Consider the following 26,989-nt stretch of genomic DNA (forward strand, 5'->3'; position numbering starts at 1 on the left):
CACACTGCAAAGCACTCTGCCTCTAAGAAAACCTGTAAGGGGTGGTGCAATGTCCAGGTCCCTGCAAAAAAAGCAGGAGAGGACAGAGGAGGAGCAGCCCCCCCTATCCAGGAATGTGTGGGACAACCCGGTCTTGAAGACAAGCAACACTCCTACAACCTTTGTTCCATGTGTTTGTTTGGTGGCACCTGCAAGTGGAATTCCTCAAAGCTGGCCAAAACACAGATGAAATAGGTGCAGCTGAAAACTCTGTTCTTCCCCAGTGGCTCCCTCCAGAGTCTAGCTTTTAGCTTCCTGAACTTTAGGGGAAAGCTTTACTTGGGGGAAGGCAAAGGTGTTGATGGCTTGGGGTTTTTTAAATATCTACGTGATTTCATTAGATTACCTAAGATAGAAAACTTTAGAAGTAAAGCAGCCAAATAGATAAATAAAAGTAGAGAAAGAAAAGAAAAAAATGATGTCACCCTCAAGCAGTTCCATCAAGGAATGACATTTTAAATCACATCATGTCTCACACCCATTTCTTAGTGCAAAATAAATCACTTGAACAGAGTGCAAGCCAATTTTTACTTTAAAAAATGTTGTGTCCTAAGGCTCTCTTCTTGAACTTCAAAAGCATACTTCATAATTACTCTACCTATCAAAGGAAACTCAATATTTCACCTCCAACCTTGCTCTGCTTGTGTTATAATTTTTAATTGTTAATAAATTATATTAATTTTAAACTGGTTATTCTCTCTTGAAATTACATCTTTCAAATGGGTATGCAAACTTATTTTAAATTAACATATTTACCTAAAAATGATAGATCAGTAATTTGTTTATGACTTTTCTTGCCTCTTAATTCTCATATTAGGAATTCAGTCTTTGGTTGCCTCATTTAATTTTATTTGAAAACTGTTGTCTCAATTTAAAAGTCCAAACCTACTTCATAGAGCTTGAGATCTCTTGCAAGCAAAAACTTTTATTTATCTGGCATATTTATATGTTTTCATTTGGACTCATCATTATGCACTGCAAGGTCTTTTGTCACTGCAAGCTTAAGACAGCTGGAAAATGTGGAGGTGGTGTTTGCAATCTAAAATCTGCTCTTGCAGATGCATGCAGACACTCTTAAAGAATACAACACATCAGTGTTTTTAGCAGGGCTACATTATTTTCTTGAGATCACAGATGTTTTACTTAATGCACAGTCCTTGCAAATACAAATTCAAATTCAAGAAAGTCAGGCATGGCAGGTAGGGTGTTTTCTGTGGAGCAGAGGGTGCCTCTGGACAGGGAAGCAAGGTTCAGTGCATATTCAGGTGTGATAATGAAGGCATCATTCTTCACAGATTCCCACAGTCAGCATTTAAGAGTCTTCACTGATTTATCAAGGTTGGTCACATGCTTAAATGGTTAAACAGTTGCAAAATGGTAGAAAAATTTCAGCACGTTGTTGCCAAAATGACATAAATCAACACTCTTAAAAACTCCAGCACGCAGAAAATACCTTCCTGGCAGGACCAACCAAAACAACTTGCAGAATCTTGTGCCTGAGAGAAACCTGTGCAGGGAAACAAGCTGGGAGGTTCACACCCAAGCAATGCTCAGCTGGATTCTGAGGCTCTCATTGTGAATCAAGGCATCTTGGAGAACACTGCAAAGGGAAAAACACATCCCCTTGGTGAGCTCAACTACGTGGCTGAACAAAACATTTCCCCATTGAAAGAAAAATCTTCCCAGAGATGTCTTTGGGATTTCTGGGCAGAACACAGGAAAGAAAAGCAAAGCTGAGATTGTCCCTGGAGAATATGTTGTCAGTGTTACATTAAGCGAGTACAGGACACTACTCAGTGCCAGGTGGGTACTCTTTAGTCTTCAGGGTGATTTTTTAATAAAAATGATGAGGACTGTCTCACCATTCCAGTAAATTACATATCTACATTCAATATTTTTTTTCCAAGTATCAGTAGGTGACTACTTTTTTTTTTTTCACCAATTCTAGATGAACTCTGGCTACCAAATTTATCAGACAAATAGCCTGTGTCTCAGACTACTACTCCCCAAACCTGCCACATTTTATCATCTTGCCTTCATTATTCTTTATGCACCACAGTCTTCCTGTAGGAAAGAAACCTAGTCTTGCTCTCCCTTCAGCCAAGCTCTCTGTTCACAATCTAACCCACAGAGTCAATCACCTTTTGTGAGTCCTGGTGACACCCATCACAGGAAGATGGAATAAATCACAGGAAGATGCAAGAAGTACAAGCACACCAAAGAAGAACAGTTTCAAACCAGGTTCATGGTCTTGAATAAATCTCAAGGCAGGCTCCTAAGTCGCAGCTCATTAAGATGAAAATGTAACTCCTAATTCTCCTCATATGTTTCAAACAAAAATTTATGAATGAAAGATAGACCTTCTTCTCAGTTGCTCCCTTCTAGCGCAACCCACCCAATTCCAGATTAACCCACCTCCTTCTAGTTCCATTTCCTCTGTGTGGTCGAAAATAAAGCCGGGAACTGCACCAACAGAGACACTGGATTTCTCCTTGCCAAAGGAGCAGGCACATGAGGTAGGAGGCAACATTTGCTGGAAACCCAGATGTTGAAACACGTGTTTTTCTCCAGAAAAATGAAAGAGGAAAGAATCATGTGGAATGAGGCAGTGCAGTTCCTCTCTTTTATGTTGCGAGAACTTCCAAAAGAGAAGTTTCTTTCAAACAAAAGTGAGGCATGGGTAGTTTTCCAAATGTTCTCGTTTATTTATGATAGTTGTCTTCATTTAATGAGCAACGTGTTTTCTCTCAAGTCTGGCATAGCCACTGGCTGAAGCAACAGATGTACCACACTGATGATCCTGAAGAACAAAAACACATCTGTCTGCAGTAGTTCTTTTGGACTCTGAGGACCAAGTGTACAAGCCTGTGGGAACTTCACAGAGACTTGAAGTCCTAATTTATTCACTGTTGATTTATTTATATATCTTTATGCAAGAGCTTTAGTACTACACAATACTGTATATAGAAAATTTTAGGATGCAAATTACATTTTTTCCATATTTTAATATATCAATAAAAAAAAATAGAAGAAGCACTAGTCATCTGTGAAATGGCATGTTGTTAGATCTTTGTGTATTGAGGCAGGCATTGGACATTTTATAATGTACACAATTGGCACACCTGGGAAAAAATACATACACTGCTAGCTGAAATGCCTAATCTCTTCTTTAGCGCTTTTACGGTTTAATTACAAAACCTACTGAACAATTAAAATTCAGGTCAGCACACTGCAGCAATATCAGGCTTTGATGTGGGGTCAGCATTGGTCACAGTCCTGTACTCATTACATAGGTTAATCAATTTGGTGGAGTAAATATGACAGGACTGACCAAAAATCGATGTAATTACCATTGCTCTGAGAGCACAGGCAAGCACGGCGGGTTTATGTGTTTGTAAGTAATATTTTTGTCAAATAAGCAGAGATCCAGAGCTGTTGGTGTAAAGCAGATTTGTTTCTTCTGCTTGCAGAAGAAACTGCATGTGTGACATGCATCAGGGTATGTACCCCCATGCCAGCACCCTCACACACAGAGACAGTCAAATTGTACAGATGGATTGGTGCAGCTCAATGGGCTGGGAATGTTTGTTTATGATTTCCCCAGCCACCTTCAAGCCCTAGCCCAGCTCATGAGATCTCCTGGTTTTGGACATCTTTCAAACAGTAGCTACTTAACAGAAATGGATCGCTACAGCCGGATCAAGGATTGCTTTCTCTCGCCCAGACATGGATTCTTCTCAATGCCCAAGCAACAGAAACCCATCACAATCTGATCACCATCAGGCTCAACAAGCAGGTCACGGTTTGTCCAGCATGAAGGATGTAACAGGCAAAAGTGCCAAACCCCTCTGAACTGGAGAAGAGAGATTGCTGCTGGTTTTGGGTAGGATGCACATTTTGCTTCCTGCCCTGAAAGCCAGGAGTTATCGGGCTGTTCAGCCTGGGATTTTTGCAGTAGTCACTGAATTTCCGCTGAAAAGAGAGTGACAGCAAGGAGGTTTGAGCTGGGATTTTTGCAACAGTCACCAGCCTCCCAGGGAAATTCAGTGAGAGCTGAAGAGTTTTGATCCCTCACATGGAAGTTGATAGCAAATTAATATGCATTTCCATGGGGACAGGAGTAGGTCTGGGTGCCACAATCCCATAAGCTCTTTTGAAAATCACAGCCTTAAATGGTAATATTCTGATATTCCAAATATGTGGGGTTAGGTAATATTTTATAATTCTTAAAAATATATTAGTAAAAATTTTCTTCTGCCTTTCAGTTCCTATGAGATAAAAGGAGCCTAGCTTTACAAGCAGCAAGATTTACCAAAGTAGTTCCAGAGAAGTTTTAAAACATTTTCTACAGTATTTCTGAATTTTTTTCCCAATTTTTCTTCCTGTAAAACGTATGCCATACAGGATGTAGGACCAAGGGCACTGTCCCAGCTGAGCATGTGCCTGGGCTGACTCTTGGGCATTGGCAATGGGTGTCACCTGAGCCCTGTTGCTCACCCTGGTGGCACTGTCCCCAGGAAGAGCTCGCCAGCCCCAGGTGACAAAGCAACCAAGGAAGCGGCTGCAGGGACAGCCAGTGCACGACAACAGGGCACAACACGGCACTGCAGTGGCCTGCTGGGCTTCCACTAGGGTGTGTCAAAACATTAGAATAGGGCAGTAAAGAAGAAAATGCTTTTTTTAATAAACCGTGGGTTGTCTCTTTGTAAACCAGAAATTTAACTGCTGTAGAGACAAGGTCTGTGTCTCCTTGTGCTTGTTCACTGGTGCTATTTCAGCAGCCCTTTTACAGACTATAGGAATAAAAATAACAAGAGCCTTTAAGTGTTGCTACACTGCTAATGCTTAGTACTAGGAAAAGGCGTTGATGAACAGATCTTTACTGCTCATTTTATGTTTGAGTCCTGCTCCCTACAACACTCTGCTCTCTCATACTCCCCACCCACTGCATTTAAATGAACAAACCACGTTTTCTTTATGTCGTCTCCAGCCATCCCAAGAGCTTTGATCACCAAAGGAAATATGTCAGAGCTGGCAGTGTTCTCATTCTGGGGAAAAATGTTGATATTTTGGACTTATTTTTCTTGTGCATCAGAATGACAGCAAGTATTTTCAACTGGTTTAGTTTCCCAAGGAAGAAAAGTTCTCTGGTCAGGTTAGCTTATTTAACTTAACTTTAACATATCATTTGTAGGCTAACTTTATTTATTTTTTAAAACTACTTTATAACTGCCTCCTAAAAAAAAAAAAAAAAAAAAAGTAAAACAAACCTTCAAGGAAGAAAAGGAAGAAATTGCTTGGAAAAAAACCACCAAAACTGCTTATTGTGGCAGTAATCAAAGAGGATGTATTAATATCTTGCTTTTATATTTTCAAACAAAATTCACTAAAATGACCATAAAGCCACTATACATTCCTCTTTAAAGAAAAACAACAAAAAAAAGGCATTTAGTGTGGAAAAGCATTCTGAGCTATTTTTCATGGACAAATTGAAGCTACCAGGGACAAACACAATGTTTTTTTGCTCTCTCTCACCTCCTTATTACCAAGTTTTACTCCCAGCTGTTCTGTGGACTTCAGCTGGGTCACTGCAGAGATGTGGGAGCAGTGAACCAAGTTAGTGGAGTACCAACACCCCAGTAGGGACTATAGAAATATTCATCTGTAGCAGACTGGGATGTGTCAGTCACTGGAGCCTTCCCTATCACCCTTCACAGCAGCAGAACTGCTCCCACGATGACCATTTTCCTCTATCTCCTCTCGTGGCTTCCTTTTTTATTCCCAAGTCTGGGAAACAAGGGCAGCGCAGTGCAGAGCCAGCAGGAGGTGCTCCTATAGCAAGGAAATCTGTCCAACGGAATAAATCCTACATCTGTGGCACCAAATTTCCCTTCTGCTATAATACAAAACATGTTTGGCATACTCAAAAAAGGGCTTTTGGCGTAGCAGGGGAGCCAGTTTGGGCCCTCTTACTGCAGAAATCTAGATGGATGCAATATTTCTCTTGTTTTTAAGTTACTGTAATCAAGCATATTGCAAAGGAGAAAAAAATAAACGAAAATATGTTGTTAGGTTCTAGTAGACTTGCAATTTCTGAATTTCTTTTACAAATGCCCATAGAGTATTCTGTCTTTATCCTCCCAAGTCACTGAGAATAACACATCAAAGAGCATGTTTGCATTTCTATAATAGATAACAGCATTGACATAAGCTTCAGGGTTCATACAAACTATAAACTGAATTACCAATCGCCTGTCTCACATATTTATAAACTGTAAGTCAAGCCTGGAGAAAAAAATCCCAACTACAGGTGAAATAATTATTCCAAAGCTTTTAAAGAGTCACTTCTGAGGTGCAATCTGACTTCTGGTGGATGTGAATTATCAGTTTGGTCTGTACTAGCCTCTTCTTGCATAGCAGGAGTCATATGGCAACCTGGGCTCTGCTGACCACTGCCATGGCAAGGTTCACATCACTGTTTGAACACGAGATTTTGTAAAAGCTGCAGGTCTCTGTCTCCCCTGGCTGAGGAAGGAAGGAAGGGATTTCCTCCTGCCACGCTCTTGCACTGCCTCCAAAGTTCAGGAGAGCTGGTGTTCCCGCAATCCTCCGAGACACCAGAGCCAGAATGGAGCAAGCCCTGATGGCCCAGAGCTTCTGTGTACAAACCTAAAAGTATTACAGACCGTGATACTTCTCCTCATGCCTTAAGGTGGAAGAAGAAAATTCTCCTTATTTCTGTAAAGCTCCCACAGGGAGTGCCCATTTTGGGAGAAACCCTAGTTCTCAGGTGAGGATGAGTGGCAGTGGAACACGATGTCTGCAGGCAGCTTGAGTCATTCGTGCAGCACCTCTCTATACAACCACTTTTTGAGAGTTTTGTGCAGTATTGTCAGAAAGGAAGACAAAGTGAAGAGGAAAACATTGCTAAAAAGGGTTATCGTGCTGCCTCATGCAAATGTGTTGGAAAAGAAATTGAAACCCACAGGTCAATAACACTTTTGGAACTCCAGTACTGGCCTGAGCTATCAGCTCCTCACCAAAACCACCCAAAGCAACTCTTCTGCTGCAGCTGCTGCTCAGCATGTCCACAAGGAGAAGTAACAACAGGAGTCAGAGGAAATAATGGCATAGGATTTGAGGTGGGATGTTCTTTTCCTGGGTAGTTTGACAAAGACCAACTGGATTCTAAGTTGGACATTTGTCTCTAGACCTCACACAAAAAAGAGAAGACCCAATATTTTATATTAACTTCTCCGTAATATGTGGTTCTGGAATACACAACAGCACATGGGCATTTAAGACAAGCAAAATTAAGAGACTTTAATTATTACAGTTCTGTTTTGAAAATTCAGACCTCTCCTGTCCAGGACTTAAGAAACTATATTGAAACTATCTTTTCTGAAATCACTCTAATTTTTCATCCTAGAGACTTTATATTGTATCAACCCTAAGTTCTTCTCCACAATACAGATAGGAACAATCCATTTCCTTGTGGATCCCCTATTGCATTATGCAAACACTGGAAGCTCATTAAATCCAATATTATTAATGACCCTGTAACTGAAATGACTACCTGAGGGCTTTTAGTCATATGACAAGAGCTTTTCTTGAATGTGTTGAGGATTTACTTTTTTAAAAAAACTTTTCTGACAGACAGGAGTGATTCCAAACCAGACCAGATGTAACATATCCAAAGTTTTGCCACATGGTGACAAATCCAGCCTATAAAATTACCTTTTGGAGAGTCTCTTAGTCTCGTCAGCATGATCAATTCTTGTTCACTTATGACTGCACCACAGTTGGCATTAGGATTTGGGGTCAAACCAGCAAAAGGGATTCTGGTGACAATAGCAGCATTCACGAGCTCTGTCAATGCAGCATGGTTTATTTAATTCAGCAAACACTTAGCTTTGGCGGCAGAGAGAGGCACAGACAGAAATATTAAAGTAAAAGTGCAGGGAAAAAAAAGTCTCCTGGTTAGACCACGTCTAGATTCAAATGAAAATTGAGGGGGGAGCAAGGGAGTGTTGTTTTTTTTTAATTTTATTTTGTTCCTGGGTTGCTATTTTTCTGAAATTAGAGTCCTGCTCTTGTGCTGAAAGAAACATGCGGTGAGAATCCTTCAGTGATGAAGGCTCTGCAGCTGACAGATTTACAGGACACATTCAGCTCTGGCTCTTCAGCCGTGCTTCTCTGCAAACTGAAACACTCTCTCCTTTCTCTCTTTGGATACTTCATCTAAGAGGATCGATATGCAGGAGTGAAAACAACTCAGCTTTCTCAGAAATAGACACAGCACTGAAAAGACACTCCAAAGGGCCCTAAAAAGCACTTGACTCTTAAATAGGTTAGTATTGAAACATTGGGCTGTATAAGTGAAAAATGAAAAACTGTTCCAGTAGAATATGCACCAACACTTTAAAATGGAAGTTTACAAACAAGAGACCCTTTGTTCAGTGGCACCATTTCCTTTGGTGTTTGGAGGCTTTTTTGTTCCTTCCTGGCTCCAAACTGCCTCAAAGAAACTGAAAATAGATCTTACTCCAAAATCTTGCTGAAAAAAAATACTTCTAGGTTGAAACACAGAAAAACCCACACAAACTTGATGGGATGGTGTACTTGACCAAATCCTGTCAAACAACTTAAGAATTTGGTAGCAATGTAGAAGTGGGACAGATCCTCATGCACATAAAGAAAAAGGCCAGCACAACCCCAAAACGTGGCTGATAAATAACATGCAGGTGCAATTACTATTGATTGCCCCTGATATTTTCATGTGACATCATACTTTCAGGTGTCTTATGGGTTTTTTCCCTCCAAATGGCTCACAGCTTTTCTGCATACACTACTCCATAGCCATCACATCTCACAGAGCTGCTTGTGCCAGGTGCTATGAAATTTGTGCTTGTGCTAAGAAATTTGAAGGAGCAAGGGCTCTGTGTACTGTAGTTGTTGTGAGGCTCTTTCAGCTTTATGGAGAGTTCTTCTCACCTTTCCCAGGACAGCATCAGCAAAGGTTCATCATGGATTGTAAATCACATTTTTCTAGGCTGCATTCAGCAGAGGTGAGTTTCTGAGAGAGGAGCTGGGTTGACAGAGTTGAGTGAGCAGGTTTGTGTTCGTTGAACAATTTCACTTGGTTTGAGCTTTTAAAGCCTTACAAACTTAGAGAGCTGTCCTTGTAGTTCTATGTCAATTAAATAAACCAGTATTCCTGAAAAATGCCTACTGATAACACCTTCTGGTTATACTGGTGTGTCTGAATGGTCAGACCTACTCACCTTTAGAAAAGAGATGGTGGACTCTTTATCCCTCCTGGGATAAGCACTTTGGTTACAGGGACCGCCTAGCACAACAACTTGCACAGCAGAAAACCTTTCACCGCTGAGCCCAGCTAGGTGTGCTCACATTGTCCCACAGCTGTGTGGTCTGAACTCAGGCAGGCCAAGCAGGCAACAACAAGTAAAATATCCTGGTTTGGCTGCCTCTTGCCTTTCCAGGGAGAGATTGTGGAACCACTTCCAACAATCCTGTTGAGGCATGGACTCTTTCTTCCTTGGCCTGATGGTAGCCCATGTCTCTCTCTGGGATTCTCCTGCCCCACAGCAATTTTGAAGGAAGCTCAGCCCTCAGGTCAATCCCAAGCCATGCATTTTTCACATCACCCAGGTGATGGCTGGCATTTAGACTCCTGACAGAAGAAAAGGGGCAGAGAAGTAAAAGGTTAACTATTACACACTTATTAAGCTACATTACACTAATGTTTGTTATCGGGGAATGTGGATACTGCAATAGGCTACACGTGGAGGTGGTGCAGTCCCTGTCCCTGGAGGTGTTTAAGAAAAGATTGGATGTGGCACTTGGTGGCATGGCTTGGTTGATGTGGTGGTGTTCAGTCATAGGCTAGACTCGGTCATTTCAGAGGTCTTTTCCAATGTCATTGATTCTGCGGCTCTGTGGTAGGGATGGATCTCAGAACCGGTGTGAAGTGCTGCTGCTGCTTCCATTTCCTCCTCTACCATATAGCAAAAGGGTATTTGTGTTTTTGATGGGAGTAAGGCACAAAGGATCCTTTCCTTGCTTGACAGATGACAGCCACCACAGGCAGAGACCCTCAGCCTGGTGGGAGGATGCCCAGTGGGAGCTCCTGCATTTGTGCAGAGCCCCACTGAACTGACATGCAGGCACTGGCCCAAGCACGATGGTTGCAGGCATCGCTCCACACTGAGTTATATTTAACACAGGAGCCTAAATTACACAGCAGAGCAGGAGAACTCCCTTTGAAAAGGCTAATAAGGTGCCACCTGTCTCCCAGGTCAGAGCCAGGACTTCTGAGGGCCGGTATGTTTGACAAGACCCAGATCCACTGAACAAAGTAACATTAATAGGGCTCCTCCCCTGCTCGGGCAGCGGGCAAGAGGCAGCTGCCCTGGTGCTGGAGAAAATCAGGAGCAGCCCCAGGGGATCTTGCAGGCTTCCCCAGCTGTGGGAAGAGTCCACAGGGACAATGTGCAGCAGTAACAAGGGAGACAAAATTGTGACTGAGGGGACAAGGGACTTCTGAGAGATGAGAATGAGCTGAAGGAATTTATTTCCCTAGATGATGATAATTCAAATAGGTTGAAGGGTATGAACTCCCTCCAGAGCATAAAATTCTCTGGGGCAGAAACCTGTTCAATTGGAGAGCATACCATGTGTAAGAGGGACTGTGTGGGCAGCTCCATAAACCATGGAGTGGAGCAAGAGGGGAGACCTTCCTGCCCAAACCAGACATTCATTCACACAACATCAAATCTCCAGCCCAGGTCAGGGTGAGGATGAAGTAAATCCATCTTATTACAGCCCTGTGCAAGAGCTTACATAAAGCAATGTACCTGGACATCTCCAAGTGATGCCATGCACCCTCCCTCTGGATCTACCCCTGGAGTCTGTGTCAGCTGTTTTTTTCGAAACATACTAGTTTCACCATTTTAATATCTACCTGCAAAACCTCCTGATGCTTTGGGTTTTAATGAACCACCAACTACCTTTAAAAAAGCAACATTAAATTAAAGAATTTACTGTTCATAGCTCCAAGTAGGGAACCAAGTAATTAATATACAGCTTAATCTACAGCTTCTGCTATCCTTATACAGCTTCAGTGCTTTGGCCTGCAGCCCCTTTGCCTTAATTGCTCTCACTAAAGGTAGTACTCTTCTAATGCAGAATAATCTGGTGAATCCTATGCCCATATCAGGGCTAAATGCACAGTATTTAAGAGGTAGAGAACTCAAAATAACAAGGTGTTTGTTTGCATTCAAGGAAAAATAGAAAACCTTACTGAAATCCAAGATAATATATCTTACATGAAATTAAATCCCATTAAAAACTAATTTTTCTAGTTATCTAATATTATTCTGGTTTTGGCTAATAGGTAATAAATGAATGATCTTTTGCTAACTTATAATGGTGAGCCACAGCCTGCCTGCATGCCAAAGATATCCTCTTTAAAGAAAAATAAATACCACGGAACGCTTCTGATCTTTCTCGTATAAAGATTTTTTTTAATGAAACACTATTTAGATGCTTCACAGCCAGCAAACATAAATAAATGTAATAAAAAAGTAGTCTTGGCTGTGAGAGAGGTCTGAAAAACGGAATTCCTCAAGGGACAGACACATAAAGCAGGGAAAGTTTTATTTCATTATCAACATAAGTAGCAGCATGCATACATCAGCTGGTATCAATCTTGGTTATAGCTTGAGGCCAGTGACTGATGGCATGCTGCAAATTCAGATTCTGATTTTTCCATCACAGCATGCATTTGAGTAATTTTCTGCAGTTTTTGATTTTCCAATCTGCACTCCTCTGTTGCATCACCTTCTGTGTGCCCCGAATGACTGCCTGCAATTGGAGGTTCAGGGACTTTTGAAGCTGGAAGTTTTATCCAACCAGTTGTTTCATAAACAAAATGAATTTGCTTAATCCTTTTCTGAATCCATTCATCCTGTCAGACTCAATATCATCTTGCAGGAAGAAACTTCATAATTTAATTACACATTGTTTAAAAAGGTGCTGAAGTTAGAAAAAGTTATTAAAGTCTTTTAGCCAGGAAGAGTATTATCATCGGGAGTCTCTTGTTTTGTTGTGTGGGGAAGGACTGTCAGCTCAGCTGCTGACTGGAGGCTCACCCAGATGTGCAACTTTTGCAGCTGCTCCTTCCTTCTGACCAGCACAAAGCAGCAGAGGAGGCAAGGTAGAAACAGGGGAGAAAGCACAGCTTTCTGTGGAGATGTACAGGCCAGAAGCTGGCTGATCAATCATGGTGTAACCTGGCAGATGAGCAACAAGGGCCACAATCTGAACCCTTGCTTCCACACTCTGCAATAGCCCAGCCAGCCTAAAGGGTCCCCCTCTCTCATTACCCTTCTCCAGCAGGGCAGAAACCATTCTCTTCCTTAGCAAGAACTTATTGGAAGACAGCCTGAGCACCCACACTCTGGCTGAGCTCAGCAGGAACCACAAGTGGTCTGGGGAGACTCCGAGCAGCACCACAGGGAATTTTGGAATTTAAGTGACACGATTCACTTACAGTTTTCTCCACTACCCCACACTGTCCCTAGTGTCATCCTTCATCAGCTCTTTTTCAGCATGGGGTCTCATCTGTAGGTCCCTGCTCCAGCACAATTATGAGTCAGGGTCTGCAGGATTTGACTGAAATCTCCTTGCATGTGATGTTCTCCTTTGAGAACTTGCAGAACTTTTGCTCACATTTCTTTACTTCCCTTAGTCTTAGAGAGTCTTTCTGAAACTCTTAATTGCAAGCCAAAACTGCCTGTTTCCCCTGCACATGGGTAGTCCATGAGACCCACTCAAAGGAAAATGAAGCTAAAAGTGAAATGGCCAGCTGCAACTCAGACTGACCTTGCTCTTCATCAGAAGGTGAGCCCTAACCGCTGTGCCTATAGGTTGTGCCCCTCCGCCTTCCAGTCACCATGAAGACTTGTATTTTCAGATCATTACCAGACCTGAAACTGTGAAGCTGTGATGCTGAGATAACAAGGCTCTGAACAATACCCCAGACTCCTGCAAACTCCTCTTTCTCTGGCACTTCCCAGTCAAACAGTGCTGCCTTTGACTGGTATTCAGCTGTTTCAGCTTAATACCTCTGTCAGGCAAATTAATGCACTAACTACCATGGGAAGTGAGAGATGGTACAGTAAAATAAGACCCAACTCCAAATAACTTTCTCAGCAAGAAATAAAATTTGCCACCTTGGTACTTGCCTTAAACATTTTCCCTGGGGGAGCACCACATGTTTCACGGAGCACAGCGGAGATCCTTGGTACAGCCTGGCTGCTGTTCTCCCTGCCCATCCAGCTGCATTTTGGCGATGGCTTTGGTCAGACAAAGGTCAGGGAATTAAAAAAAAAGTAAACAGGAGTCATGTACTGCGAGCACACATTCACTGCATTGCTGAACTGTCTTACTAACCCGGGAGTAGCCTCCCACACCCCCATGCCGTTAGTGCACAGCTGCTGCTGGAAAGTTGCCTGCAGAGCCTCTCTCCCCTCCCACCTCTTTCAAAGGACCTTGTCTGGAGCTACCAGGCTTCTACTGGCAATATTTGTCAGGGAACAGAGGACTACTGTCACTTAAAAACAAGCAAAGGATTACAAGATGCTTTGATTTTGTTGGGAGAACAGAAGGGGAACGATCGCCATTTCAAAAGCCAGAGGGAAACACTGGTGCACAGTCAGCTCTGTATGTTCTTTATATATTTGGCAGAATATATCAATTGGTGTATGCTGGATTCCAAAATCGGTCAAGCTAGAGCCAAGCCAAGGGTTTTGTAAAAGGGTGACTGCTTTACAAAACACCTCATATATTTATGGGGTTCCAGATACTAATTTTGCACTGTACAATCAAGTAGAAATAGAAATAAACATTTTCAGCATAAGGCTTCCAACGACACATGCACAAAACCCCAGCAAAAGGCCCTCAGGGGCTTTCCCTGGTGCATCCAAGAAGCTGCAGCATGAGACACTCACCAGCACTTCTGAGTCCAAGCTAGAGGTGCAGAAGCAGGACTTGGTTGGAGGGGCCTTTGAAAGCCTACCCACAGACACTGCCCTGGGTGTGGCATCGTGGCTCCCGGGGATGCAGAAAATCTCATCCGTTCTGGGACATGCATAACATTTATTTTTTCAGGAGCAGAACTTCCCCTCAAAGAAAGTAGGAAATGTTGACGTAAATGGGCAAAACTGCTACTCTGAAATTAAAACACATTTCTTCAGCTTGAACCTCACATTAATGTGGCGTCCCACAAAAACTACTAAAGCTTGGATTTTCAAAGGGCCCTTCAGGGATATTTTACTCCACTCCCTTTGAACATCTCTTTGGTCCTTTCAAAAATGCCAGGCTAAAAATCCCTCCTGGGGGGCAGCATGTTGCCGTGCTCTTTTCAGGTCTTACCTTTAATACAACATTAACCTCACATTTTGCATTTTTCCAAGCATGGCTCTCTGGGTTTAGTTCGGAGTCCTGCGTCCCCTTTTATCCACATGCTCTGGATTATCTGATCTGATGAGTCATCAGAAATCATCCTGCAATGGCACTGCTCAATGTAAGGGTTAGTTTGCAAGCTACTTTGTGTCATCATTTATTTGAATAAACCATGCCACTTGCCCTGTATTTTATCTAGCACTTAAAAAAAAAAAAAAAAAAAGAAAAAGAAAAAAAGCAGCCACTAAATACCAACTATTTAAATCTCAAGATAACAACACATTTGTCATGAGATCTAAGCCACCAATGCCTTCCTCTAAACAAAAGCTCTTACACTAAAAATGCACTGGCAAGATTTGCCTACTCAAATCTCATAAAGCCCATGTTGTTGCAAGAGCTAAGAAAACCTAGCTCTTTAACTAGAGTAATTCTGGGCTAAGAACATTAATGGCATCCCAGAACTGGAAAGCTGGGGATGTGTAAATTAAAAAGCAAAAAGCACATATACACTCTTAATATCCTAATACCTATTACATGTGATCTCTTTCAAAGTAGCTTTAAATGAGAAGTGCAGTTACTCTTTGATATAGCTGCTAGAAACATAGCCAGGATGCCCTTTGTTATAAATTTTTAAAATTAGTCCGTATTTCGTAAAGGCTCATAATAAATGAGTCTTCAAAACCAGAACATATTATTCCCTTTTTGGTTTTTTTTTTCCTCCATTTAAAATATAAATCTGCACCAAATACAGAGTAGTTCCCTTCACTTGGCAGAATCCTCTTGACTTGGTTGTTGGAAAGAATCCCTTTCAGTCACCATGACAGGAATGATCATAAGTGCAATGAGAAATCCCCTCCACACCTCCACACCTAAGTTCTCTCAAGGCAACCAGGAACTGGCATCAGCATCATCTGGAGTCCATAGCAGGTGACCCACCCCGATAAGCAGATGGACATAGGCCATGGAGTGTGAGCCACAGTGTCTGCAATCCCAACCTGGACCCAAATCCAAAGGTATGCCAGGTATCTGGACACTGTGCTTGTCAAAGGGACTGCACCACCAAAGGACTGTCTGCCTGGTCAACACGACTGAGGGAGGACGCTGGGCTTTCCCCCACAAAAATCCTGATCGGTTATTTACAGCTTTCCTTATAGCGTTCATCAGGAGAGTCTCTTTAAACACAACAATGCATTTATTCTCACAGAGTCAAAAAATGCCTTAGAAGTATTATCCTTGTTTTAGAGGCACAGAACAGGTCCGTATTTGCAAACACATCCATACAACCTGAGGCAGCCCGGGGCTGGCTCCCCAGTGATGCTGTGCAGCAGTGGGATGTGCAGGGCACCAGCGGTAACTCTGCAGAGCCAGGGCTAATCACCACATCCCTGCTCTGGCCCTGCTCACCCCATGTCCTGAAGGAGGAGGATTTATTTGCTTCAGAAGGAATTTGGGAATTCAGCCTATATATTCAACTTGCACATAAATCACAGATGTTATCTAAATGGGGTGGCAAACGCAGACCCGGGGAACACGCATAATTCAGTCACATTGCCTTGAAAAGGCACCGAGAAGACTCGATTTGAGAAATTCTAAAAGCTAACATTCTTTGATGTGCTTTGCAGTCCTGAGGGAGCAGCGAGAGCCGGGTGCCCATCCCCGCAGGCCCGGGAGGGGCGGGTGCGCAGGGCGGCAGCGGGGCCCCGGGGATTCCCGGCTGTGCCAGCCCAGCTCGGGAAGAAGCGCGGCTGTCCCCGAGCAGCGCGCTGCCCGCCGGGGAGCCGCGGGACACAGCCCGGGCTGCCGCAAAGGGCGCCTGGCCCCAGCGCACCCACCCCTCGGGGAACCGCGCTCCACATCGTTTCCTAAGGGGAGAAAAAACCGCAGGGGCTTTGCCTAGGAAGACTCCCTTCGAACCTCCGAACCGGCCTGGCGGGCGGGAGAAGGGGATGTTTGCCGCTGCTTGCCCGTTTCTCCCGGCCGCGCTCCTGGACGCGCTTTCGGGCGGCTCTTCACGGCGGAGCCCGCTTGGCTCCGCAGCCCGGCGGCTTTAAACAAAAGGCTTGGTCTGCTGGTTCGTTGGTTGGTTTTTATTCTTGTTTTTTGTTTTTTTTTTTTTTTTTTTTTTTTTTCCTTTTCAGAAAATAACTGCAAGCCCCTTTTGCGAGAATATTTTTTCCGCCTCCCTCCCGCCGTTCCCCACGACCACTATGCGCTCCCCCTGCTCCCCCTTGCATCTGACTGGCACGCGTCCAGGACGGAGGAATTTTCCCCCGTCTTCTATTATTTATTTATTTATCTATTTAATTTTACTTTATTTCCACGGCACATTTCGGCTCCAGCTCCCCAAACTCTTTGATCTCCCCCGCTGTCTCCTTACCCGGAAGAAAACCCCGGCTCTCTCAGCTGGGAGCTCGGCGCACACGTGGGCGCCCTGGCGCGCCTCCATGCTCCTGCCAAATTTAGTCACACAAAGAGCTCGGGGAGGGGGGACCGGCGGGGGATGAAAGGGGCCGCCGGCGGGACATCAAAGGCGCCGCCGCCCCGCCCCACTGCCGCCCTTCCCTATATAGGGGGCGCCGGCGGCAGCCCCGCTTCGCACGCGAGAGTGTCCTGTGTCCCCCCCGCCCAGCTTATTGAGCCCGGAAGGGTCGTCATTGGCACCCCGCTTCCCCTCTCTCCCCGCTCAGCTCCCCTGAAGCTCCACGGGGTTCGTCCCGCTGCCCCGAGCGCTGGAGCTCAGCCCGCCCCGGGACCCGTTTGCCCTCTCCACTCACCCCCCCGCCCTGAGCCCGGGGAAGCCGGGCTGACCGTCGGGGAGTGCTGAGTGTGGGTCCCTTCAACGCTGAAAATGCAAAAATACCCAACAAACAAAAACTCCTCAACTCCCTCTGAAACGCTGAAACCCACTCAAACGACCAAAAAAACCCCCAACAAAACCTGTCCAAAATTAAACAACAAAGCAAACAAACAAAAACAAAACCACGGGAAAATACAAACTCGCGCTATAAGCAAAAGAGGAAAAAAGAAGAAACACCTAAAGCGCAAAAATCACCCCTGGGAAAGTACCAAACGGCGCGGTAGCCGCTGCGGAGCGGGGTGCCGGGCGCGGCGGCGGACGCGCTCCCGGTGGCCCGGGGAGGGCTGCGGGTCCCGCCGGGGGCGAGAGCGGGGCCACCGCGGGGCGTCCCCATACCCCGGGCCTTGCCCTCCGCCTCCGGCCGTGCCCCAAAGACTGCGAGCAAAGCGACAGCTTTGTGTCGTCTCCAGTCAAATCTGACGTTGGAGTTGACGTTTCCTGAGTTTATCTTTTTGTCGTAAATCATTATGGTTTCCACACACACATTCCCCCGCCCCGGTCCCGCCGCCCCCACCCCGGCCCTTTTTTTGTCTTCAAAATCCTTCCACCAAAAAACCGATCCGGGAAACTCCAGCCCACGGAAAGGCACGGCGGAGGGGCGGGGGGAGGCTGCTTTTCCCGAGGGACACGGTAATGAAACAGAGGAGTGGCCGCGCTGCCGGCTCCTCCGGCGGGGTCCCTGCCTGCTCCCGGGCCGCGCCGCCCCGTCCCGTCGGGCGAGCTGTTCGCAATGCTCAGCCTCTCAGCGAAGGTCTTTTTTTCAGAACGGGACCGTCCCTGGGCAGCTTTGCCCAGCCCGGGTGTTCGGTGCCCGCCGAGCACCAGGAAAGGGAAGAGGGGCGGGAGGGATGTGGAGATGTACATCTCCGCTCAGGAACCATCCCCGAGTTGACAGTCGTTTTCCAAACAACCGCTTACCCATCGCCTCTCTGCAGCCGTCTCCGGGAGAGAGGGGGTGTCCCTGCATCTGGGGAGCATTGCACAATTAAGCCCTTTCCCAGAAGTTACATTTCTAATTTCTTTCTTTCTCGATCATTTATTTCACGCACTTGTTCGACTTGGGAAGTCCATCCCCCGTTTCCCGCTACCTTACTCCTTTTCTCGGGGTTTGGAGGGTCTAATTTCTCAGCTGGATTTTAATTACCCGTTCGAGGACGATTACGCAGAGCCGCGGGCGGCGGCGTGGGCAGCCGGGCTCAGCCCGCCCGTGTCCCGGCCGGCAGTGCCGCCGTGCCGAACCCAGCATCTTGCCGAAAACGGATTGAGCATCCACATGTTCCCGTTCCTCCGGCTCCCGGCGCTTGAAGGTTTAGCAACCTGACGGGGCATGTGCAAAGCACAAAGCGCACTTTTTCGATGCCAAAATACTGGGAAGTTGTTTCCTGCAAAATGTGCGCCCATCGTGTTCGCAAAATAAAAGTTGCGGATCCTGACGTTCCCCAAGCGCAGCGCCTGCTTTTGTCCGGATGATTTTTTTTTTTACTGCACCCGTGCCCTGTTGCAGGGCGAAGCCGGATCAGCCGGGAGCTAACGGGGCAGCGCGGTGCAGGAGGAACGGGACAGGGTGGAGGGGTGAATCTCCGTTACTGCTCTGGCTCCATTTACCGGTCCGAAACTGGGACGCGCTCACCCCGGCGGGTTTCTCCCCGTCTCTCGGGGGTTACTACTCGTTTCTGCCGGGCACTTGCTGGATTCAATTGGGATGTCTTAATTCTGCCCTTCTTCCGATGCGGGCGCGGGCAGAGCCTGGTCAACCCATCGCACACTTCCCATACCGGAGCAGCGCCATGCGGCGATGGGGAACGCTCAACAAAGCGGCCCTAAAAAAGCAGGTCTGTCTGCCCTTCCCGGGGATGCAGCTAGTGCCCGTGCCCTCCTCGGCGGGCTCTTGGCTGGGAAGGGAGAGGAGCGGCAGTGCCCCGGCGCACCCCTCGCGACACGGACACGCACACACAAACGTACACGTGTGCGTGTAGGTACACACACGGACACACAGAGAGGCTACTCTGCGCAGCCAGAGCAAAGTTTGCCCGGGGGCAGCCCCGCACCCGCTCCCTCCCGCCCCCTCCTCCCTCCTCGCTGGCGCTGGCCCCCTCCTCTCCCCGCCCCCGCCGCTCGGCCCTCCCGGCCCGGACACGGTGTCAGTCACGGCGGCGGTCCCTTTCATCTCCGCCGCCCCCGCCCCGCCCCGCCCCGACGGCGGAGGGAGGGAGGGCGGGAGCGATGCTGAAGTTGCCCCACCGCCGCCCCCCGCGGGGCGCCGCGCCCGCCGGCTGCGGCAGGAGGCCCCGCGCCGGGCGCTGAGCGCGGAGGCGGCCGGGGGCGCCGTGCCGGCAACTTTTTCCCCTGCCCGCGGGCGCGGAGGGAAGCGGGGCGGGGGGGGGTCACCTCCCCGCCCGCTCCATCCCTCCCCTCCTGCTCTCCCTCCCTCCCTCCCGGGGCTGTTTCTTCCTCGGCCCCCCGCCCCCCGCCCGTCGCGGTGCCGCCGAGCCGAGCCGAGCCGTGCCCGGAGCCGCGAACGAAGCGGCGGACAAAGGCCCGGTGGGTGCGCGGCACGGGCAGCGCTGGCCCCTTCCCCCGGGACGCCCCCTCCCCCTGCCCGTCTCCCCCCAGCCATTTTAACTCGGTCCCGCCGGGGTGGTGGCAACTTCACTCGGAGGCGAAACGCGGGCGGGCTCCGCTCCCCTCCCCTCCGCGTCTCCTCGCCCCCGGGGTGAGCCCAGGTCCCGGGGGGGATGGAGGGGGGTCTGGTCTCCTGGGGGGCGGTCCCTGGCGCGGTCGGGACACGGGCGGGCGTATTTCGACCTATTCCGGCCGTGCGGCGCGTCGGGGCGAGGGTCCGCGGGACGTCGGTGTCGTGCGGAAGACGGGGTACCTCGGCCCCGAGGGGGCGGGCGGACAGGCGGGGGTCTCCGGCTGCCGAGAACAACCCCGAGGAGTTCACGGGATTTTTCCTTCTCTCCTCCTTCTCCTCCTCTCTCCTCCTCCTCCGCCCTCCTCCTCCTCCTCCCCCCGCTGCTCCGCCCGCTCCCCTTCCCGCGGCGGGCCGGCGGCCGCAGCAGACGCCGCGCTGCCGTGAGGATGCCGCAGCTGCCGGGGGCCGGGGGCGGCGGGGGGGACCCGGAGCTCTGCGCCACCGACGAGATGATCCCCTTCAAGGACGAGGGGGACCCCCAGAAAGAGAAGATCTTCGCCGAGATCAGCCACCCCGAGGAGGAGGGCGACCTGGCCGACATCAAGTCCTCCCTCGTCAACGAGTCCGAGATCGCCCCCGGCGCCAACGGGCACGAGGTGCGCGGCCGCGGGGGCTCCGCGGGCAGCGCGGGCGGAGGGGCGCGGGATGCCGGCGGGCTCCGGCCGCCGCCCCGGGGAGGGAGCTTCGGCGGGGCACTGGGGAAAAATTTCCCATAGGAAAAGAAATCATTCCACCCCAAATCCTGTCTCCAGAGGTGCGCCGGGCAGAGCCCTTTCCGCGCCTCGGCCCGGGACGAGAAAGTTGCCGCGAGTTCCCCGACGGTGCGGTGGTATTAGACCTCCAGCAGGCATGAAATTTCCTCAGTAAAATCTGCGGGGTCGGAGCGTTAGCTGTAAACTCTTTAAGGGATTTGCATAAAACTGTTTGGGAAGAAATTCCCGACTCTAAAATAACTTCAGGGCGAGCGGGGAACCTGCCTTTTAAAAATTTTTGTTTAATTTTCTTTTTTTTTTAATATATTTTTTTTTTCCCCCTAAAGATCTGCTAAGGAGGGCAACCTGATTTTCATTATTATTTTTGGTATCTTTTTACCAAGAGCATTTTGACCGCCAGAGCGCCAAATGTTTACCAGAAATTAACCACTTTCATTAAATGCAGGGTGCTTTTGCTGGAAATGCTTTGCAAAGCCCTGTAGTTATTCACGTTGTCATAAAACAATAGTTTACGCAAACATTTCAGGTACAATTGCCTTCCAAGCAAGTTAAGAGGAAAAAGAAAGATGTTAATCTTGTGCTCCAAAATCCTCTCTTCCTTCAAGAAATTGTAGCAGTGTGTTTGATAAACGAGCATCCATACAATGACTTTTCTTCTTTTTCTTCTTCTCTGGTGGTGGATTCCTTGTGGTCAGGTTTCCAGGCAGACTCAAGCACAGGATTCCTACCATGATAAAGGCAGAGAACACCCCGAGGAAGGTGAGACTCGCACAGTCCCGTCTTGTGATGTTGTCCCTCTGTGACCCACCACACAGTCCTCAAACTGCAACTTGGTTTCTTTTGGAAATCATAAATTTAATATCTTTTGTGGGAGAGGGATGCCAGAGCGCTTTTAGAGCGCATTTAAAAAGGAGATGAACGTGCAGCGTGTTTATCTTGAGTGACCAAATGGTATTCCAGTTGTTTAGAAACTGATAAGTAGGCCAAATGGATCTTCACTGAAGAAGTAACTATTTTTAGGATATTACCTTAAATACATCTATGTCTTCACTCATACAGTGTACAGTTGTGTTCAGAAACCCTCTGCTTTTCCCCATAGCCAAAGTCTGTCACTTAAATCTATTTTTCAAATCTAAGTATGAGCAGATCTCCTGCATTTTTTAATGTATCAAATGGTTAATTTTGATTGAGGATGACAGAGGAACTAGCAGAGTTCATCAAATATCATTTAGGAAGCTGGACACGCATGCAAAGAATGTGTGCTGTGAAGGGTGGGAGATTATGTTTAAAATCAAATGCTTATCATCACAACCTAAACCAAATTATAAATTCCATATAAAGACAGAGTTCAGTCCTGGTGCTTTCCAGGACTCTGGCCATCTTCCTCCAAATTTGTAATTAAGCAACCTAAAAGCAATGAAGTCCATGCTTGTAGCATTTGGCAGTGAGGGGGAGGTGTTCAACTCTGGATAGTTTTCAGCTCTGCATCTTCTTAAAACATTACTTTCAAGTAGTAGCCGTGTCAGTGGGCATGTAGGTGGGAGACTTGTTCATCCTCTTTGCAGGACCTGGACCCAAACACTTTTTTTTCCTACCAAATAGCCTCCCTCATTGGGCTTCCCTCTTGACTGTAGTACCATGTGTACTTAACAGCCTCCCTCCCAAATTGTTAGGATCTCCTTCCAAGCCACCCCCTGCCCTTTAATTGTTCCCAATGAGCATAGTCAGAATGAATTATTTGCTGCACACACAGTCTCAGCGAGTGAAGGAAATGATTGTATCTAGTTACCACAGTCCTGTCCTCCCTTTCCTAACAATGATGTTGGAAACCCATACTGGCTATACTTGAATTGACAGATCCTAGAAGCATATATAAAATTGGGGAAAACTACTACTTGAGAAATGTGATGTCGTTGCTGATGTGTCTACTTTGATTTCAATGAGTATTAGCAAAATTATTTATTTTGAGGCTATTCTGTATTTTAGATGTAAACTCACCAAGAATACTCACTTTTTTAAGAATTTGCTCTTCCTAAAAAAAAAAATGTTTTACAAATTGCTTTGTATCATTTTCTGTCAGCAGTAATTTCCATGAGTAAGGAAACATTTGCATGCAGAACATTTTTATATATGCGCAGTACCTGTCTGAGTGCTCTAACTCATGAGAAATGCATATGTGGGGAATAATGTAATCATTGTTTCATCTTCCATAGGAAAGCATCCAGACAATGGCTTATACAGCAAGGGACCATCATACTCTGGTTATTCTGGGTATATCATGATGCCAAATATGAATAACGACCCATACATGCCTAATGGATCTCTGTCGCCACCCATCCCCAGAACAGTGAGTTATCTCTTCAAAGGCTGGTTTTGGCAAGCTGGGTTTCCTCCTGTTTGGTCTGCAGAGCCTGTTTACAACGGGGTCTTTTGGGTAGCTTCAGTGACAATGAAGGTTGAGCTTCTGCTGTTCAGAGCCTCTGTCCTGTGGAGTTTGAGAGCTCTTAGAGGTGCTGGTTGTGATCACAGTGGAAAAGCTGAAATAAATGTCTGTGAACAGGGCTGGGGGCTTTGTGGGGGGAGATCTGGTTTACTGCTGTAGGATAATGTATGGCAGAATGATGTAGATGCTGTCTTTGTAGTGACTGGGACAGATGTGAATTTTCTGGTTTTAACTCTTTGTTTGTTGAGGAAAATCAAGGGCTAGAAGCAGAACTGCTAAAGTTACATGACAGTAAGATGAGAAGATTGGATTTTTTTTTTTTTTTTTTTTTGCTTCAGATGTGGCATCGCTCTTTGCTGACTGATATTTATTTTCACTATCAGTTGGTCTGCGTGAAGGCTTTATCTGTCTGGCAGCCTTGCTTTGAAACATACTTTGTATCTTCAGCCAGAAATTGTGAAATGTCCATTTAGGAATTAATATCAACCATGACGCAGTAGTTAAGGCCTTCCCTTACATTGTGGCGAGCACTGATTCTTCCAGGTTGGTCCCTCTGTTTCCACTGGTGTAGATTCATGTTTAATGGATTTTAATGTACTTTTAATTCTGGATATTCAATTCCCGTTTATTTTTGTAAGCCTCTTGGTATACATATAGAGCAATGGAGAGGCATTGTTAAAAGGAGCTGTGGAAATTATATTAGTAGAACCTGAGTGGAGCGGGAAACAATTTGCTTGTAGGCATCGTGCTGGAAAAATGCCTCTGCCGTTGTGCGTGCTGTGAGAGGAGGAGTTGGATGCTGTTACTTCCCTGTCATAAAGCAGTTTTCCCTCTTACTGGCTCTTAGATTTTTTTTCTTGGAGGTCTCTGTCATAGCATTGTTTTGCTCTCTGATGTTCTTGGTTTTTATTCAGGACTGTGGCATTTGACTTCCAAAACAAAAAGAAGGGGGCCTGATCTGTACTGGTAATTTGACAGCAGCGAAGCATGTTAAATTAGTGTATATTTGGTGTCGGAATGACAGGGTGCTTTGGCACTGTGAAACACATGGATCTGCATTTGAAAGATGCAAAAACTCATGCAATAATATTGTTTTCTATAGCTGTGTATTGTGTATAAATTCCAGTTCAGAGGCCCACAGCCATTTTGGGGGAAACATGATTATCACAGTCTGTTGATATTTGTTGTTGTAAACGTTGTTCTACATAAAACTTCCTTTTGGATGTATCATAGGGAAAAGCATGCAGCTTTTCAAGAGGGCATGGAGACTCAAACCTGCCCTTTGGAGGACTAGGAAACTTCAGACTTTTTTTTTTTTACCCCTCTTTGCATTGTTACCTTCCTAAGAAAGTCCTGAATGCTGGTGCATGGCTTAGAACAACAAAATCCAATTTAATTATTCACTGAGGATTTTCTCCATATATGCTTGCCGTGGGGCTGGCACTTATTACAGATCTGGCATCAATGCCTATAGAATATCATATTGCAGAGGCTCTTGAGGAACTGCCCTTTGCGGGTGTGGTGGCAGGGAGGAACGGGGGAAAACGCGTTTTGTTTTTAATTGTAAAGCTGCCTGCCGAACATCTGAGGGGCTAATTTAGTTCAGTGCTGCTCTTGCATGTTACAGCAGCACCACTATTTCAATAAAACAGTGCTGTTGCAGGGCTGCAGTGTTGACATAAGCCCGGAGTTCTTTCAGTTTAACCACAAGCCTACACGCTTGAGTTATTAAATAATTTTTTGTTTAATTGAACTGTAATCTTCGCTAGGCTCGTTGCTGACAGTTGGGTTTTAATGCGCGCGAGATCAAAACGCGGCATCCAGGAGGGGACACGCTCGCTCCCCGCTCCCCGCGGCTTTCCGCGCTCCGGCCGCGCCGCGCTCACCTCCGGGGGTCCCAGCCGCTGCCCTCCGGCTCTGCTCTGCCTCCCCTTTCCAGGGCTGGGGGCGAGGAGCGGCTGAGATCCGCAAGCACTGGCGGCAGAAGTCTCCTGGGGTGTCGGTAGTCCCCTGCCATTTGTGCCTGGTGTGTACCTGCGCCCTGCTATTTGCATGACAAAGACGCTTCTTGTTGATGCATCTGTTGCCTGGAGGTGTTAGCCGGGATTAAAAAGGCGCCCTGGGGCGCTGAATCTTTTTTTCCACCTTGGAAGGACCTGCTGACTGCAAATTGCCCCGGGGATGCACCCCTGGGGAACGGCTTCCAGACACAGGACAAGGACCTTGTATGAGAAGGAGAGCAAATCTTTCCTGGAAAGGGAAAAAAGTTACTTTCATCACCATATGTAGAGGGGAAAAAAAAAAAGCCTTTCCTTTTTTTAAAAAAGGCGAATGCTTTAAAAGCTTGCTTTGTAAAATTAAAAGTACAAATCTGTAGTCAGACACAACTTGCCTAATAAACCATAATAAAAAAAATAAGTCTAATTTCAGTGCAGCTTTTAGACAGGAGAAGGTATTTGAGAATGATTCAAAATCTTCAAGATCTGCTGTTGTTAGAGAGATCTTGTCTTCCCCATTCTCCCCATTCTCCTCACCCTTTTTTTTTTAATTTTCTTATTTTACTGGCAACTGATTTGCTATATCCAAGTTGTATTAGTAGGAGCAGGAGAGTGTTAATTGCAAGTGCAGGTGGGAGCCTGGTGCCGCAGTATGTGTTCTTATCAGATAGGTGGGTGAGTGGAGAAGCGCAGCAGTGGGTTGGGGTGGCTGCAGGAGAAGTGGCAGGTGATGGTGCCAAACCGCAGTAACACCTGGTGAATGTGCATCCGGTGCGCTCGAGATATCTCTTGGTGGTTTCTGAGCGTCGTGCAGGTACTGAAGATGGGAGATGGAGACAGCTGTTTGTTTTCTAACGTGTGAGGCTTTTTCCTTTGGTTAACAAGACTAGCTTTGGGGTGGCAAAGCTTTCTTGACTGTTTGATGGGAATGTGGGAACAGAGGAGGTGACTGAAGAAAGATCATTTTTCCATGTTGTAAATTCATCCAGAAGATAATTTTGGATTTAATTCTCATTCCCCAACACCCATGAATTAAACTTGCTATGGAAAGATACAGGATTTCTGCAACCTACCTTTTGTCTGTCTTGGGGTCTGGGTTTCTTTCTTCCTGGCTCAACTGCCCCTCTGTAGCAGCTGGATGTGTTAAATAGGTCGGAGGATACAATGTGTAAACATTTTGTGGCAACTTGCGCAGTGGAGCATATCTGAAAATGACGAGAAATTCTTCCAAGAGAGTTGGATTGCTAGGAACGATGCAGGACTAGCCCAAATTTTGGATATTCCTTGTGTATTTCTGCATGGCAGGGGATGCTACAGCAGGGGATATGGAGTTAGTTCTCATCTTGAGGAGCTGATGTCCCAGGAAGATTCAGAGGATAATATGGGCAGAAGGAAGGATGAGAGTAGAAATAGCAAAAATGAGTGGCTATGGAGCCTCAGTGAGAGGGTTTTGTCCTCCTAGCTACATCATCTGTTCCTCTGAAAGCGGGCTGATTCACTTGCTTGTGGGGAAATTTTGGAGCCCCAAAGGGAATGTATGGGAGCTGCAGAAGGACACAAACATGATTTTTCATTGTACTGTCTTTTCCTGAGAATTTGTTTCTTCTCACTATGCAGCTGTAGGGAGTTGCTGGGAGCTGTGGCGAGCTGAAACCTCCCTGGCCCAATATGAAATAAGCTTTCACAGTGCAGAAGTTGTGGCTCAGCTCCTGCTCCCATATCACCCACCAGAAGTCTTTGCTCTGATTACCAAGTTGA

The 26,989-nt window shown here is 46.5% G+C and overlaps 2 protein-coding genes across 7 annotated transcripts in view; one reads left to right on the forward strand and one right to left on the reverse strand.

Annotated features, from left to right (window-relative positions):
* The window catches only part of RPL34 (ribosomal protein L34), a 174,078-nt gene extending 153,714 nt beyond the window's left edge, over window positions 1-20,364 (reverse strand). Inside the window, exon 1 of the mRNA XM_030270130.4 lies at window positions 20,259-20,364. The gene's annotated coding sequence lies outside the window, so the exon portion shown is untranslated. The remainder of the gene's footprint in view (window positions 1-20,258) is intronic.
* LEF1 (lymphoid enhancer binding factor 1) overlaps window positions 19,786-26,989 on the forward strand; it is a 71,044-nt gene continuing 63,840 nt past the window's right edge. For 3 of the 6 annotated variants that reach the window (XM_030271605.4, XM_012573394.5, XM_004174870.6), the window contains exons 1-3: window positions 20,450-20,674; window positions 21,487-21,550; window positions 23,005-23,138. In XM_030271605.4, the coding sequence (XP_030127465.1) occupies window positions 20,465-20,674; window positions 21,487-21,550; window positions 23,005-23,138 (408 nt within the window). In that variant the 5' untranslated portion in view covers window positions 20,450-20,464. Of the gene's footprint in view, window positions 19,925-20,075; window positions 20,097-20,442; window positions 20,675-21,486; window positions 21,551-23,004; window positions 23,139-26,989 lie in introns of those variants that run through there. The other 3 variants (XM_072928534.1, XM_072928535.1, XM_072928536.1) reach the window with 3 other exon arrangements.

This window comes from Taeniopygia guttata, chromosome 4 (assembly GCF_048771995.1).
Source record: "Taeniopygia guttata chromosome 4, bTaeGut7.mat, whole genome shotgun sequence".
NCBI classification, from domain to species: domain Eukaryota; kingdom Metazoa; phylum Chordata; class Aves; order Passeriformes; family Estrildidae; genus Taeniopygia; species Taeniopygia guttata.